Source organism: Polypterus senegalus, chromosome 1, assembly GCF_016835505.1.
Source record: "Polypterus senegalus isolate Bchr_013 chromosome 1, ASM1683550v1, whole genome shotgun sequence".
NCBI lineage: Eukaryota > Metazoa > Chordata > Cladistia > Polypteriformes > Polypteridae > Polypterus > Polypterus senegalus.
The window spans coordinates 39,280,420-39,296,711 of record NC_053154.1 but is presented as its reverse complement, the minus strand read 5'-3'; the positions used below and the strand labels follow the sequence as shown (position 1 = coordinate 39,296,711).

At 35.8% G+C, this 16,292-nt stretch overlaps 1 protein-coding gene across 1 annotated transcript in view; it reads left to right on the top strand.

The window, feature by feature from the left end:
• The window catches only part of LOC120525157 (myosin-6), a 55,909-nt gene extending 43,023 nt beyond the window's left edge, over positions 1-12,886 (top strand). The window contains exons 30-39 of the mRNA XM_039747231.1: positions 2,910-3,093; positions 3,178-3,343; positions 5,325-5,449; positions 9,665-9,973; positions 10,141-10,344; positions 10,455-10,751; positions 10,835-10,939; positions 11,061-11,156; positions 11,856-11,990; positions 12,779-12,886. Coding sequence (XP_039603165.1) covers positions 2,910-3,093; positions 3,178-3,343; positions 5,325-5,449; positions 9,665-9,973; positions 10,141-10,344; positions 10,455-10,751; positions 10,835-10,939; positions 11,061-11,156; positions 11,856-11,990; positions 12,779-12,799 — 1,642 coding nt within the window. The 3' untranslated portion in view covers positions 12,800-12,886. The remainder of the gene's footprint in view (positions 1-2,909; positions 3,094-3,177; positions 3,344-5,324; positions 5,450-9,664; positions 9,974-10,140; positions 10,345-10,454; positions 10,752-10,834; positions 10,940-11,060; positions 11,157-11,855; positions 11,991-12,778) is intronic.
• The last annotated feature ends 3,406 nt before the right edge of the window (positions 12,887-16,292 follow it).

Below are 16,292 nucleotides of genomic sequence, written 5' to 3'. Positions count from 1 at the left end.
TTTCTTTTAGGTAGGCAGGCAGATAGATAGAATAGAACGATTGATAGATAGATCTTTGTTCCAAGGGAAAATTAAGCCTTTACAGAAGCTCAAGAAATGTAGAAATATTAGCAAACAACAAAAACAACCCCCACAAATGCAAACAAAAATGACAAAAAAGAGGAAAGCAATTCTGACATGGTTAATGACAACACAATAACCACAATAAGGCATTATAAAGGTGGACTGCTGTAGGTATGAAAGAATTCCAGTAATGTTTCTTGATGTACTTCTGCTGAATCATTTATTAAATGAACACAGAGTGACACAGAGAGGATGTACAGCATTTTTCATAATGGTTATCATTCTCTCCTCCACTGCTACCACGTTTAGTACCATAGCTGAGCCTACCTTCTTAACCAACTTGTTGATATGGTGAGTTTCTCTTGAAGCGATGTTACCAGCCCAGCACACTATAGCTTAGAAAATTGCACTGATCATCACAGAGTTGTAATGAAATGAATGTCCATACATATTACAGGAATGCATTCTCCTAAGATAGTCAGCTCTTCTCTTTATATATATTTTCATTGTGTTATTAGATTAGTCCAGTCTAGCCTGTCACTGATGTGGACCCCTGAACCACCCCCTATAATTGAAAACTCAGTTTTACCCAGCACAGGCTTTAACAAAGCTGAGATAGAACAGCAGCAGCAATGACTTCACATATATACATAAATATCCATCTTTATTACTTATACATTATTCAGAAAAGCCTACTGAGAAACTCTTTGCCATACCTTTTTGTAGTCTGAAGTTTGGCCATATTTTATATAGCCTTTAAAATCAAATACAATCCAGTTTTACCATCCACATCAGCTACTGAAACATGGAATCAGAGAATATGCTGGTTGTCCTTGACAGAACACTTTATCATTTCAAACAAGCTGCTCCATGAGACAATCAAGGTTTTTTGGCAGGGGTGGTTCTACCTAAAGGAAAAACATTTTATCAGTTTAAAATATGAAGTCACAGATTAACACTTGGGAAACATGATTGATTAAAAATCTGTGTTTACTTGACATGTATGTGTAAATTCACTTGCCCATTTATTGCAGTTTTTTTTTCTTTACATTAAAATCTATAATTTTATTGTTAATTACAAACCCTGATTTAAGTTGAATTGACATACGTATCTGCTGCACACTATTTAATGCTTTGGTATTGCCACCGACCAGGATAATAACAGGCTGCTCACAAATTCTAATCTTAATTTAGAATTGCTATGAACTGGGCTTCTTCAGTTATAAAACTAAAATGTAACATTTTATTGCATTCATAGTAGATTATTGGAGTTTTTAAATTTTTAATCAATATTTTCATTAGCTTGCATAAATTTTATTAAATGACTTCTTGGCAGGGGCTTGAAGATTTAAATAGGAATCAAGCATTGTACATACTTAGAAAGAGATTTGAGATAGATTTGTCATTCTCAGTTAACTTAAAAGCACATGTAGACCTCTGAGCAGTATAAGGTTACTCACTCCAGAAGTGTCTTCAAAATGTTTCATTCATGCTTTCAAAGGGATCTACCAGTTTCCAGGTTCTAAAATGTTCACAGAAGACAATGCGGCGGGGCTTTCCTTAAAGTTGGGAGATGAACAATCACAAAAAGTTACACTTTATTTAGTTTTTGTCTATAGTTTTTAAGCCTGAGTCATTTGTTTCTTTATATTACACGCATTGAATGCATTTGCAAGAACTGAATGAATATCTACAGTATAATAAGTTTCTACTATGCTCAAATGGGTATGAAAAGCTTTATTTCAGAGCTCGGTTTCCAGACATTTTTTGCAAAGCAAATTTAATTTCCACGTTTGTCCTTTAAAACATTTGAGGTTTATATACAGTATGTCATAATCTGCAATGACATTTCTAAAACAACTTTACTGCTTTGTTTTAACACAAGCTAATGTAGTAGATTTCCAGGAATCACACTGCAGTAGGAATATATGTAAAGTTGAACTTTGGATAGATAATTCTTGATATAGCTTGCATGTCTGAAAAGAGATCCAATGTAGAGAACAAAGGAGTAATGGACTTTTATCAGTTGGGACAAGGCACACATATCCAGTTCTCTGCAAACTCTCCCATTCACTGATTTTACAAATACACTTATTCCAATATAGGGTCATGGTTGGCAGAGTCAACACGTGGATTCAATAATCAGGAGATCCACTCACATATCCACATGCATTAACCGAAGTTTTTTGGTTAGGAAAATAGCACACAAGAAAGATAAACCAAGAGACAGTATCTGTTCCAAACAGGATGAGCTGGTATTATTTGAATCTAGCAGCTCCACTAACGATATGAGAGAAGAGATTATGCAGCAAAGACAAGCTTAGTTAAGGAGTGAGTCACTTAACAGCACTGATTCATACATTTTCAGATGCTGATACCGTCATAAACTGTGCAGACTACTTTATAGCCAGATGTCTATACATCAATCCTAAATGACAGTGGAAGCTCACAAGTTAACTTAGATAAGGGCTGAAACATAGTCAGAAAAGATCCTTGTACCAAGCAAGCTTTTTGCTTGAATTATGTGCCTTGCCTGAAATATAAGACGAGCAAAAAGTGTGTTTGTTGCAAGTCAAGTCCAACGGGGAACGAAAGAATTAAGAGAAAGGGTTAAAGTCCAGTGACCAAAATCTGACATTGATGCTTTTGCAGGCAATAGAAGGCATTTACAGTACACTTTTCTTATTAATATAAAGGGCACAGATAATTATTTAAAAAGTCACTAGCACTAATACTTTCATAGCATATCATAGTCAAGAATCAGCTAAACACAAATAATTAAGCTTTTCTAAGTTTATTAGGGACTAGTTTGAGTAGACTTGACTGTTTTTATACTTTATCCTCAGAAAGAAGCTGGCCCAAAGGCTGCAGGATGCAGAAGAAGCTGTTGAGGCAGCAAACGCCAAGTGCTCCTCCTTGGAAAAAACCAAACACAGGCTGCAGAATGAGATTGAAGATCTCATGGTGGATCTGGAGAGATCTAATGCAGCAGCAGCGGCACTTGACAAGAAACAAAGAAACTTTGATAAGGTAATGCTGATGTTGATGTTTAAGTGCTGATGTTTTTGATAGTATGGCAGCAGACAGAATTATTGAGATTTGTTTCCTTATCAGGTCTTAAATGAATGGAAACAAAAGTTTGAGGAGTCCCAAAGTGAACTGGAGAGTGCCCAAAAGGAAGCCAGGTCACTAAGCACTGAACTCTTCAAACTGAAGAACGCCTACGAAGAGGCTTTAGACCACCTGGAGACCTTGAAAAGAGAAAATAAAAACCTTCAAGGTGGGACACTTGTACTAAGTATGACATAACAATTTATGCTGTATGGTGAGAAATCTACTCAGAAACTATTAATAACCTTAGGTATTGTTATAACATAAAGGTGACTCTTATATTATCTTTGTTTGGTTGTACTAATGTCAGGGTACAGGCTGTATTTTTTTTTCCCCAAGAAGCCGATATTATTTTATTGTATGGTTTATTTCCATTTTCTGCATTCTGAGTTGTAGATGACACTATCAGGGCACACAATGCGTATGCACAGCTATGTTGTGGGTTTACCCAAATGATATACGAGTATAATTTTGTGAATAAGCAAGTCAAACCATTATTCGGTGTCACAATTTTGACACAGTCAAGAGGAAATAGTGTCTTTCTTTCTTGGAAAGGAAAAAGGAAATCTTAGGGAAAGAAAATACCTAGTACCTTAAAGATCAGTTTTGTTCTTTACCTTCATGAACCTTTTATTCTGGATTCAAAAGCACTCAAAAATCTGTAAAGGGAGCTTTAAATGATGCTTTGTTTTGATTGTTTGCTGGGATTTACAGTTATTCCGTTACCTTTGAGATCTGTTCTTTTGTTACTGAATTTCAATTATAAGATATCTGCCTATCTTGACTGTGTTTTTTGGTGTTGTGGATATACATTTCTCATTTTTGTCTTGTACAGAAACACCTTGCTATCTAATAACAGTTAGAAAATTATTTTTGTTTACATTTGCCAGATTGTGACATTTGTAATATGCAGTAGAAAATTTTTTTTACAACGCTAAAACAACCCAAGGTAGCTATAATTGTTTAGAAATCATACTATAAATGGCTACAATAAGCAAAATCTTTATTTGAACACACTCTGTTATACATGGAGAGTATGAGTTGATTTCTATGGAATTCAAAGGGACGGTTATAACACATTCCATTCACAAATAACTCATACAAACTGAAGACCAGGGCTCAACTATATACTGTAATCATTGTTTATGGAAAATTATTTGAAAAGATATGAGCACCCCAATGAACAATCATTTGAAAAAAAAAATAATTTAAGCAAAGACAGCAGAATCTCTCTCATTACCACACTTTCAGGTAACATAACAGTACTACATTTCAATTTAAAAACATTATTTTTAAACAAAAAAGATCTCCATCCATACTAGCGTTTTCAAAAGTATCTCAATATCCACTAAAATGACCGAAAATGCATATGACCTAGACATTTGCCTACTCTGGGAATGCATGCATTGACAGAAAAATCCATTAAGGAATAATAATGCCATCAGCTAAGAAATGTATTGTCAAGCTGTAGCCACTGGTAAATTTGCCTTGTGCACAAGTATGCAGCTTTCAGACTGTACAGAATGCAATTTCAATGCATACAGGCAACCCTACAAGTGCCACTAAAAGCAACTTTTCGATGTCCGTTATGATGGAAAATGGCTTTCTCCCATGAATCAGACATTGAAATGAACAGGATTCAATCTGAAAAAGTTCTAATAACAAGCATGAACACATCAGAGCGCAAACAGAGTTTTGAGTTTCCGTAAGGTTACATTTTTACATTTTTACCTGTACACACTGCAATGCCAAGCTGGCATTTTCAGAAGTATATGGCTCGAGTGAGCATATTGTTTTTGGGAGTTAAAAATGCATGGATAGTGTGAATGAAAAATGAAAATGAAGACTAGTGTCTGCATTTTTACATGAAAATGTAGTAGTGTGGATGTAGCCACAGTATCAATCATTGTCACAAGAATGATTACATTGTTGGCCTCTCCTCATGACCAAGTCAACAATGGACTATGACAGTCTACCTCACAAGCTGCACAACATTTAAAAATTACAGCAAGACTGCATTACTGGATTCCAGATACTATTTTCACTTTTAGATAATAATTTGGATAAAAACCACAACAATTGTGCTCTAGAAAATATGTGGAAATTCAAGATTCTGAAAGACAGCTTATCATTTCTGTTAACTTCCACAGAGGAAATCTCAGATCTCACTGAACAACTTGGAGAAGGGGGTAAGAGCATCCACGAGCTGGAAAAAATTCGCAAACAACTGGAACAGGAAAAGGCTGACCTGCAGTCTGCTTTGGAAGAAGCTGAAGTAAGTCAAATTTCATAGATGGGAAGTGACATTTTATGTGTGGCCTAGAGAGTGGTACATGTTTATCCTTTAGTGGCTGAAGCATTCACCATTTTCTGGGTATATTTCTAGAATAGGTTAAGGTAAGAAAGTAAATATTTATGTGCTTCTTATGTGTTCACCATTTTGTCACTGCTGGCTGAAATGAAATTGTCCCATCTGTCATTTACACTAGCTCTCTGATAACGTATTAATTTCTCTGCTCAAGCGAGTTTTAAGGTAACTCCTTTTCAAGGCTCGAACAATTAATGTTAGTTCTTTATATTCCCTGGCTTACTGTGGTTTCACAAATAGATGTTTAAATCCCATGTTAACATACTAGATAGCTTAATGAATAATCTATTCAATGACATTGCAAGCAACGTGGCAAAACTACCGGTTCTTGTGTTGTTCCTTCTATTGAACTCCTGTTCATGACTATACTTTTAAAACTCCATAAACTGTGTATGTAATAAGGAATTAACTGTAATATACATGCAACATTTTATGAACATCCACTCAGCCGTTTTGGAGTAATGTAATTCTGTACTGTAATTCTTCTGACTCTCCTCAAATTTTAAATTGCATTAACAATAATGTACCAGATATACTCGAATATAAGCCGAGTTTTTCAGCACCCAAAATGTGCTGAAAAACGTCACTCTCGGCTTATATTCGAGTCAGGTCCCGCTGCCCCCGCCAACCCGACAGAAAGCTGGAGTGTACAGTACAGTGGAACCTTGGTTCATGAACGTCTCTGAACATGTACAAATCGGGTTACGACCAAAAAAATTCGCCAAATTTTACATCTGTTCACGACCACACCTCGGTATACGAACAAGCCACGCGTTCAGTCTCTCCCTGTGCAGCGAGTGAGAGAGAGTGAGAGAGAACGACACACACAGACACACGCGAGAGAGACAGACACACACACATACATACACACAGATTCAAGCATTGTTTTAACCTCGCTGCATTTAATGAAGACATTTTTCTATTGGATTTTAACCTCCACGTCACTTCTGTTTACAGCGATCGGTTCTTAGCGTGCGTTGTAGCAATGTTACTTTTCTTCGTGGTTTATTAAATTACGGATTTTTCAAATCTTAATTTTTTTCCCCGTGCTTAAAACTCATTAAAAAAAAGTGTTTTTAGCGAGAGGTTCGTAGTGCCATAGCGCTAACTCCTGCAGTGTTAGTTTTCTCTGTTGTTCAAGGTTTTCTCAGTGTTATTCAATGTTTTTACATTTAGTTTACTATTACGCTGTGCATTCTATGATATAATTAACTATATTTGTGCTTACAAAAAAACATTTACATACAGTTCGTATGGTCTAGAACGGATTAATTGTATTTACATACAATCCTATGGGGGAAATTACTTCAGGTCACGACCAAATCGGGTTACGACCAGAGTTTTAGAACAAATTACGGTCTTGACCCGAGGTTCCAATGTACCTGGTTTGGTCTGCGGGCTCTGTGTGGTGCTGTGCAGCCTCTGTTAGACTCATTACAGGCTGTGAGCTCAATTAATGAGCTGATGCCTCAATTAATGTACAGTAATTTTATTGGTATTTATTTTGATTATTGAAACTTACCAGTAGCAGCTGCATTTCCCACCCTAGGCTTATACTCAAGTCAATAAGTTTTTCCAGTTTTTGTAGGTAAAATTAGGTACCTCGGCTTGTATTTGGGTCGGCTTATACTCGAGTATATATGGTAAATACAAAATTTTGTGAAAGTAGACATAGTTGTTTTGCAGTGATGATCGACTGAGTTGGTCCCCAATCACATGACTCAAACCCACTGAATCACTGACGTTGAATGTAGTCTTCAATGTAAGTAGGACCAGACCTAAACAATGTGCCAAATTCACGAACATCGGCTGAACCATTTTTTTGTGATAGCACAGTTTTGGTTTTGCAGCTCTGTCCCATTACAAACCCATTAACTCAATGGAGCTTTTGAAAGCTCTTGAAGTCTTGATTTTAAATTACATTAACAATGATAGGCATGCAAAATTTCCTGAACCTCAACTTATTCATTTTAGGCGTGATGTATTTTTTATTTGGTCATTACAATCACCCTTTCCAATTATATTTTTAGAAATGCCTTGTACCCTTGATGTCTTGTATGCCTCGTAAGATTGACTCATCGATTTTGGAATAATGCAGTTTTTGCCCATTTACAAAAATAACCTATATTTTAAGTATTTCATTTTGTAAAGATTATTTCAATGTTTTTTCATGTTTGAGAAACAAACAAATGAATAGACACAATGCAATCTGAAGGTTGAGATTACATTTGTTGTGTGCAATATGGATAAATAACATCAAAGTTCAAAAATGAAAGGATATTATTATATTTATATAGAAAAGAGATGTTCCTTTTTTTAGTCTTTCTAGATAGAAATATTACATTTTTATTAAAAAAAAGAAGAGGCACATGAGGATGGAGCAAACCAACACACTCCACAGAGTACCTACACTATTTTCCCATAATGATGCTAAAGTTCCCAAAACATCCATCTACATGAAGGTTCCAGAAAGAACACGCTCCACAAATAGCCATGAATAGGTGATAGCAGATTTATGAATACTAATATATAATCATAATTTCAGAATGTCTCTTCTGTATACAGTCACACATGCTAAGTTTAGATTTTCTTCATATCCTGCATGGTAGCACGCAATACAATAACAATGTGTTTTGCTCACATATTAGAAACATTTTCAAAGCCAAAATAACTAGTTTAATTGGCAAACAGCCCTTCCCAGAATTAAATGGTTCTTTGTAAAACAGTGGTGATACAAAGGGAATTTTTCATGACCCATTAGCTTCAAGATGTGCCTTTAAATTCCTTCTTGAACTCTGTACAAACCTTCCTCATGGTCCCCAACTGCACCTAAGAGGGCTGCCTTCAAAATGATACACTGTCCCTCAGGTCACTAAACAGTACAACAGCAGATTGCCTAAACTGGAATGTCAATGCTACCAAAATACTGGTGCTCAAAAGGTATGTCTTTCACTAAGATTACGTAGAACAGAAAGTAAATTACAATTACATATATTTCTCTCTATTATATAAAAAAATCCTGTGACACAACAAGACTTTTTGGAAGATTTTTTTTTTAAGTCCCTCTCTCAGCTCTTATAAATTTTAATGTTTTCCTCACTTTAAGTTCCCAATTAAAGAAGATGCATTATGTCCAAATCTTATTGAAGAATTTCATCATGAACGGTTCTCAACAGAAAAAATGAGTACATGGGCAATCCTAGCACCGAGAAACGATGAATTGAAATGAATTAACTCCAAAAATGACGATTGGTTACACGGCAAATTGGTTAAATGTGTATCAATAGATTATGCTAAAACAGTTGGTGGTGATCATGCGGAAGATGAAAACATCAACTTACAATATCCCATATCTACAACCATTAACACTGTCCAGTCTTCCACTGCACGAATTACTATAAAGAAGGATGTATCCAAGAAAGGTAATGTAGTACATCTTGGTGGATAACATTAGACAACAAAGGAGATCTTGATATGCCATTCATATTAAAATGTTAACAGTTTCCCGTTAGAATAGCTTTTGCAAAGACAAAAAATCTCAGAGCCAAACATTTAAAAAAGTTGTTTTATTTAACAAAGAGAAAGAAACAAAATTCAATCACGGGCAGTTATATGTTGCCTTGTCACGATGAAAGTCCAAACACAGAATCAAAATTCAATATGATATTGGCAAAAATTCAATGAAAAAAATTGATTTTACTGAAGTTTTACAGTAAAAGTGTAAGTTTAAAAAGTATTTGTGTTAATTTCAAAGTCAAACAGAATGAAATCATATTACGCAATGAATAACTTTAATGCAACATGAAACATCATTTACTTTCATATTATTACATTTTACTCTTTTTAATATGGTTAATTACTTGCTGTAATATAAAATAGTTATATTATGCATATGTAATAATTCCCATGAAAATAATAACCTGTTTAGATTGTACAACCGCATCCCCATACACAAGCGACAGAACCGCAAAGAGGCTAGTGCAAAGCACAACCAGGGAGGTTGGCAAGTGAATCGAGCAGGAGGCAAAGCCCCCTAGTCTTATTAAAAACTTACTGAGTGGTCCTGCTAGGCTGAGTAAACCACTGACTAATGCAATAAACTGTTTTTCTAAATTCCACCAGGGCTCTCTAGAACATGAGGAAGGCAAGATCCTCCGCGCTCAGCTTGAATTTAACCAGGTTAAGGCCGATATTGAGCGAAAGCTTTCTGAGAAGGATGAGGAGATGGAACAGGCGAAAAGGAACCACCAAAGGGTTGTGGATTCTCTGCAGACCTCATTGGAATCAGAGACTCGGAGCAGAAATGAGGCTTTAAGGCTAAAGAAGAAGATGGAGGGAGATCTCAATGAGATGGAAGTTCAGCTGAGTCAGGCAAACAGACAGGCTGCTGAAGCCCAGAAACAGCTCAAAAGTATCCAGGCTCACTTGAAGGCAAGATACACCTAAATGTCCAAAACAAAGCTATGATTTATTGTGCCATTTAATTAATTTATAGAGACATTTTTTCTATTGTTTCATTTTCAAATTTTTACACTTTTACTACTATTCCATGAAAAAAAGATAATTTAAATGCCATTACATGTTTTGTATTATACTAGGATGCTCAGCTTCAGCTTGATGACTCTCTACGAGCAAATGATGATCTTAAAGAGAATATTGCGATTGTGGACAGGCGCAACAACCTCCTCCAGGCTGAACTAGAGGAACTGAGGGCAGTGGTAGAGCAGACAGAAAGAGCACGTAAACTTGCTGAGCAGGAATTGCTCGAGTCCAATGAGAGGGTGCAATTGTTGCATTCTCAGGTACAAAGTACTCAATTTTTTACTTATACACACCTGTGATTAAGTGGAAGCAAAGTAGTCCTACGGCTTTTGGAAAAAACGTCACTTGTGATATGTTTTGTGTTTTACAGAATACCAGCCTGATTAATCAGAAGAAGAAGCTGGAAGGTGACACTGCTCAGTTACAAACTGAGGTGGAAGAGTCTGTTCAGGAGTGTAGAAATGCAGAAGAGAAAGCCAAGAAGGCCATTACTGATGCAGCCATGATGGCAGAAGAGCTGAAAAAGGAACAGGACACTAGTGCCCACCTGGAACGTATGAAGAAGAACATGGAACAGACCATTAAAGATCTGCAGCACCGGCTGGATGAAGCAGAGCAAATTGCCATGAAAGGTGGCAAAAAACAGCTGCAGAAGCTGGAAGCTCGTGTAGGTGTAACTAAGAAATACATGAAACACTGTCTACTGCAGGTTTTACAGTGCCTTATGGTTTTGAAATTTTGTTTGCTTAGGTACGAGAGTTGGAAAATGAATTGGAAGCAGAGCAAAGAAAGGGTATTGAGGCTGTGAAGGGAGTCAGGAAATATGAGAGACGCATAAAAGAGCTCACCTACCAGGTGTGTTATAAAGTGGTTTTCTACATCACTGCTTTTGACAGGTTTGTGAATTGTATCCTTGTGATCTGATCTAAAAAAATCACCACCATCATGAACCTGTTTCTACCTTATAAACCCTCAGACTGAGGAAGATCGTAAAAACATGGCCCGCTTGCAGGACCTTGTAGATAAACTGCAGCTGAAGGTGAAGGCTTACAAGAGAAGTGCAGAGGAGGCGGTGAGTGATTTAGTTCAATTTAAATGTATTATAAAATTCAACTACACAGTCCAAAGGCTATACTGGGATAAAATTTTCTGCAGTCCTACTCCAAACTACATCAGGCTGTTTCTCAGGCAATAACTTACTGCCTGCCTCCATGCCATCCTTTGTCCTCAGCTCCTCCATTTTATAACTCCATACATTCACTTGATCATTGCTTTATATTCAGCTTTTCATCTTCTAGTGCAAACATGGCCTAGTATGGGACACAGAGTTCTAGCTACCTATTGGCAGCAACAACTTCTTAAATTATCCGAAGGGTACTTAGCAGGAACCCAGAGAATTAGTGCATTAATTACTCATCTAAATTCTTAATACAATATATAACATGTATACACTATGTATTTCCCTCAATTTTTTTAAATATCCCTTTCTGAACCATACAAAAATTTAAACTAAACATGGTGTAATATCTCTTTTCAGACAGCATGTAGTCTGAAAATGTAGTTGTACATGTTCATCCTAATTTGGTGTAATAATGAATGGTCCAATTAACCCTCAATTGTGTATTTTCAGTTTTCTATATGTCTTTAGACAAACATCACATGAAAAATAAGAGTAAATATTATACTTAAGATGATGAATTGAAGGATCACTCGTGAATGTAAATAGATGGAAAAAGAATTAATATTACAGCACTGCTTTTTACACTTTCAGGAGGAGCAGGCCAACACCAATCTGGCCAAGTTCCGAAAACTGCAGCATGAGCTGGATGAAGCCGAAGAGAGAGCAGATATTGCTGAGTCTCAAGTCAACAAGCTGCGCACCAAGAGCCGGGACATTGGGGCCAAGGTGAGTGACTTAGTTTATAATCTTAATATTAACTCAGAGAAAAAAGATCATTACATACCTGTATTCTGTATCTCTTTGACCATTTATTGAAATTCAACATGATAAGTAAAATTTAAATCTCCAAATTTGCATTACTTGTAAGATTTCCTGGTTAAAGTCAATGTCATCCGGCTTTCTGTTCATAGCCAAAAACACAATGATGCAGAGCTATCCACAAATACATAGAAATTTCTTTCATAATATTTTTTTTAAGTTAGATTTTAAACTCAAGTTAAAGAGATTAACATTTTAGACTTTAGCTTCTAATTCCCACAGTTAAGTAATTACTCTTTTGGAGCAAGTAAAAAGTGTGAAGGTGACACTGACAACCTTCTGTGTTTGAGGGTGTTTTCTCCGAGTGCTCTGATTCCATTCCATATACTACAGATGTGTATATTTGGTCAACTAGTTACTCTTGCCATATGTATGATACTTCATAAGTATGCCACATGCACCACCAATGCTGCAAAATTAAGCATTTTCAGAAAATGCATGCATAGGTTGATTGATTGACAATAACTAGCAACAGTGTTAACAAGAAAACATGGTAAGAAAACTGAAGCGTCACCTACTGATAATAGTCAAAAAAACATTGTGGTGCTATTTATTACCCCTTGATAAAAATGAAAAATACAATTCCCAAGATATTACCCAGTACCAAACAAAAATCTTGGCAGCTGAAGAAATCAATACAAAATGCTAACCTGTAAAACAAACAACTCAAACTTACCTTCTTTCTTTTTTCTCAGAAAACTCTGGATGAAGAGTAGTGTGAACTTTTATCTCCATAGATAAATGGATGATACAAAGATGCACCAGAATGTATCCTGTAGATAAATGTGTCCCTTGCAAGCAAACATGTCTCCTGTCTTAATTTTATCCATTTGCAATTTGTATGGCAAGTAGGCTCATTAGTATAACCTAAGCTGGTGTATGTCTGCTTTAATTAATTTAGAATACCACTACTAAATTAGTCAATATTCAAAATGATTTTATAAAATGAGTAGTAGAAAAATACATCTACATTTTGTAACATTAATATCAATCACAGTATGCTGATACTGTACTGTTGTAATAATTAAACTTTAGAGTGAGAAAAATCGAAAGTGTACCATAAATGGTATGGAGTAAGAACTTGGAAGCACCGAGTACAGTCAAAAGATACATGCTGAGTGATGCACAGATAATTCAATTCAATCATAATTTTTTAAAAGTTACATTAGTATTTTTATGCAGCGATTCCCAGTCAGGAAGAAATACTGCATATTAAAATCTGCGTGCTAACATACTCAGCTATTTCTGCTGACATCCAGGATGCAGAATACTTTTTTCTCATCTTGCACATCACCCGAAGTGAAAGCCTTCTGGAGCAGATGCTTTGAATAGACAAGGGTACTGACTTAGACTAATTTGTTTTACAAAGAAAGCATCAAACAGCAACTCCAGATTAGGTTTATGATAATATGAAAACAATTTATCATGTTTAAAATAGCAAAAAATGAATGCAAACTCTTCAGTAGAAGCATTTTCACACCTCCAAATGTCTTTGCCAGTGGTTGCAAGAATTGATTTAGCTCACATACAAAAAACAAAAAATGTACAGTGGATATACATTTTTGAATAGAGGGCACCACCTAATATGGTGGTACCACATAAACATTACCCTCTGCAAAGGGCCCTGCATTTGAATGAAATGAGACAAAGCTTAGAATTCTGCTAACAAAGCATACAGATATCATCATGGTGATGCTGACACCTCAAACTCATGAAAATGCTTTTGTCTTCTGCAAATAGATTAATAACATTTTTCAAAGGGCTATCACAATAAGAGCTAGTAAATTCAGAGGAAGACATTTACCTATACGCCAGTTTCAACATGTTTCACAGTAAAAGCAAATCCGTCACTGTGACATTTATTTGGATCATGGGAACCCAGTCGTGAGGACCAGTTCATACTGATCTAAACATTCATCCATGGGTATTTTTTTCCTTTACTCACCCAAGAAGCAAGACCTTCATGTAAAACAGTTTTAACTGTGCTAAAAATATCCCTTTTAATGGCAGTTTATTTAAAGATTGTAGACATTTATTCCTCACAGTAGTATAATGGCTTGTATTAACAGATCCTAATGTGCAGTTTTGACAGGCTCATGCCATATCCAGAGCCCATTACTGACTGGTCAATCATTCAAATGTGATTATGATTTGATTTCTGCACTTTTCCCAATTTCTACAAAACCCTAAATTTGAACTGTAAAGCACAATAAAATTCAATTGCTAAATGAAAATACTTAAAAATAAGGATGTTAGCAACCATGTCCTGGCTTAGTTCCTACTAGTCACACAGATCTACCAGAATATGCTTCAACCCTCTGTTGAAATGAGAAGGTTCAGAAGATGGCTTGAATGAACAAGCTTGTTTCTTATATTTTGATTCATTTACACTGTAGACATTTTAATGGTGTAACATTGTGCAGCAATGGTACTTCATGGACCCAGCAACGTGGGTTTTAATCTGAACATCAGTCACTGCCTGTATTGATTTTGCAATTTTTTGGTATTTTTGTTGGTTTTCTGATAACATTTTAAAGATGTGTACAGTATTTGAAATTCCAAAATTGCCTTTTGGGAGCTAAGAGTGAGGATGGATGCATGAGTTGGCCTGGCAATAGACTCAGACCACCTAACCGGGGTTGTTTTCCTCCTCATGTCCTCCATTAGCCTGAAAATAGATTTGGCAAGGTTTGAAAATATTGTGTTAATATTTTTTTTTTCCTATCTACAGGGTAATTGTAAATAAAACGAACCCTCATTTTTTAAAATGAATAAACAAAATGAGATGCAAAACCAAATCTGACACCTTTGGACTGTTACAAATTTTCGAATTGATTTTTGACAATATCATGCATTGCCTCACTTAATATTACACATTTAAGTGTGAGTTGTGGGTAAAATGTCAGGTTCATACTCTTGTCTTTTTTATTAATTTTTCAAATAAAGACTTTTGATTGAATTAATTGTGGCAGCTAGCATTGAGCACTGCTTCTGAATCTGTGCATCTACACCAAACTAGGTGTAAAAACATCAACAGTGATCAGTCAGATCAGCCAGATGTCAAGTGTCATAGCCAACTCTCTGAATACTTGTGTCAATGTGATATTTCACCTTTTTTTTCTTAATAAATTTGCAAAAAATGGTAAAATCCTGTTTTTGCATTGCCATTCCAAGGTACTAGGTGATACTTCATGAAGGAAAACATTTTAGTATAAGGCTGCAACTTAATAAAATGTGAAAAAATGAAGGAGTCTGAATAATTTCTGAATTCATTGGACCATCTAAGCAGATATTGCATTGTATCTTCATAGAATTAAATTCCCAGTTGGGTCACTATATGCATTGGGTTTCATGTTTGTCCCTTATCCAGAGATACACTGCTTTTCGCAAACCCTCCTTAGAGGTGCATCATAGTTTTACTGTTAAGTACACTCTGTTCAAATATTAACATTTTAGTGAATGGGTCATGTGATGGACTACCATGCAGCAAATGGTGCTTTGTGTTTTGTGCACAATGCTGCTACATAAGTTCAGGCTGCCTGTGACTCTGGCATAACTTGGCAAAGTCAGAAGATGTGTCTATAGTATGTATGCATCTTTGATGATAGGGTTGTGCCTTGCAGTTGTTTGTGCTGGGTGAGTATCTGATTTGAATGTACCCAAATTTAAACTACAGTAAGTGTAGGATAAGATAAATTAATTAATGGCCAACAGCATATTCCTTGAGGTTTACCATGAACATATCACCTGAACATGGTTAATGTCCATAGGTTCACCAGGCCCACTGCTCTACTAAATCCCAGGATGCACTACATTTGGATTCACAGAGGTTCTCTTTTTACACTAAAATTCCTTGTTACTTTATTTTTTTTAGGTGCAGAGTTGAAGTTTTTGTTTTGTTTTTTCCTTTTCAGCACATTTATCTTTTTTTGAACTGTATTTCGACATTTGGTTGATGCAGATTTGCATACATACAATATCTCACAAAAGTGAGTACACCTCTCACATTTTTGTAAATATTTTACTATATCTTTTCATGGGACAACACTGACGATATGTCATTTTGATACAATGTAAAGTAGTCAGTGTACAGCTTGTATAACCGTGTAAATTTACTGCCCCCTCAAAATAACTAAACACACAGCCATTAATGTCTAAACCACTGGCAACAAAAGTGAGTACACCACTAAGTGAAAAATGTCCAGATTG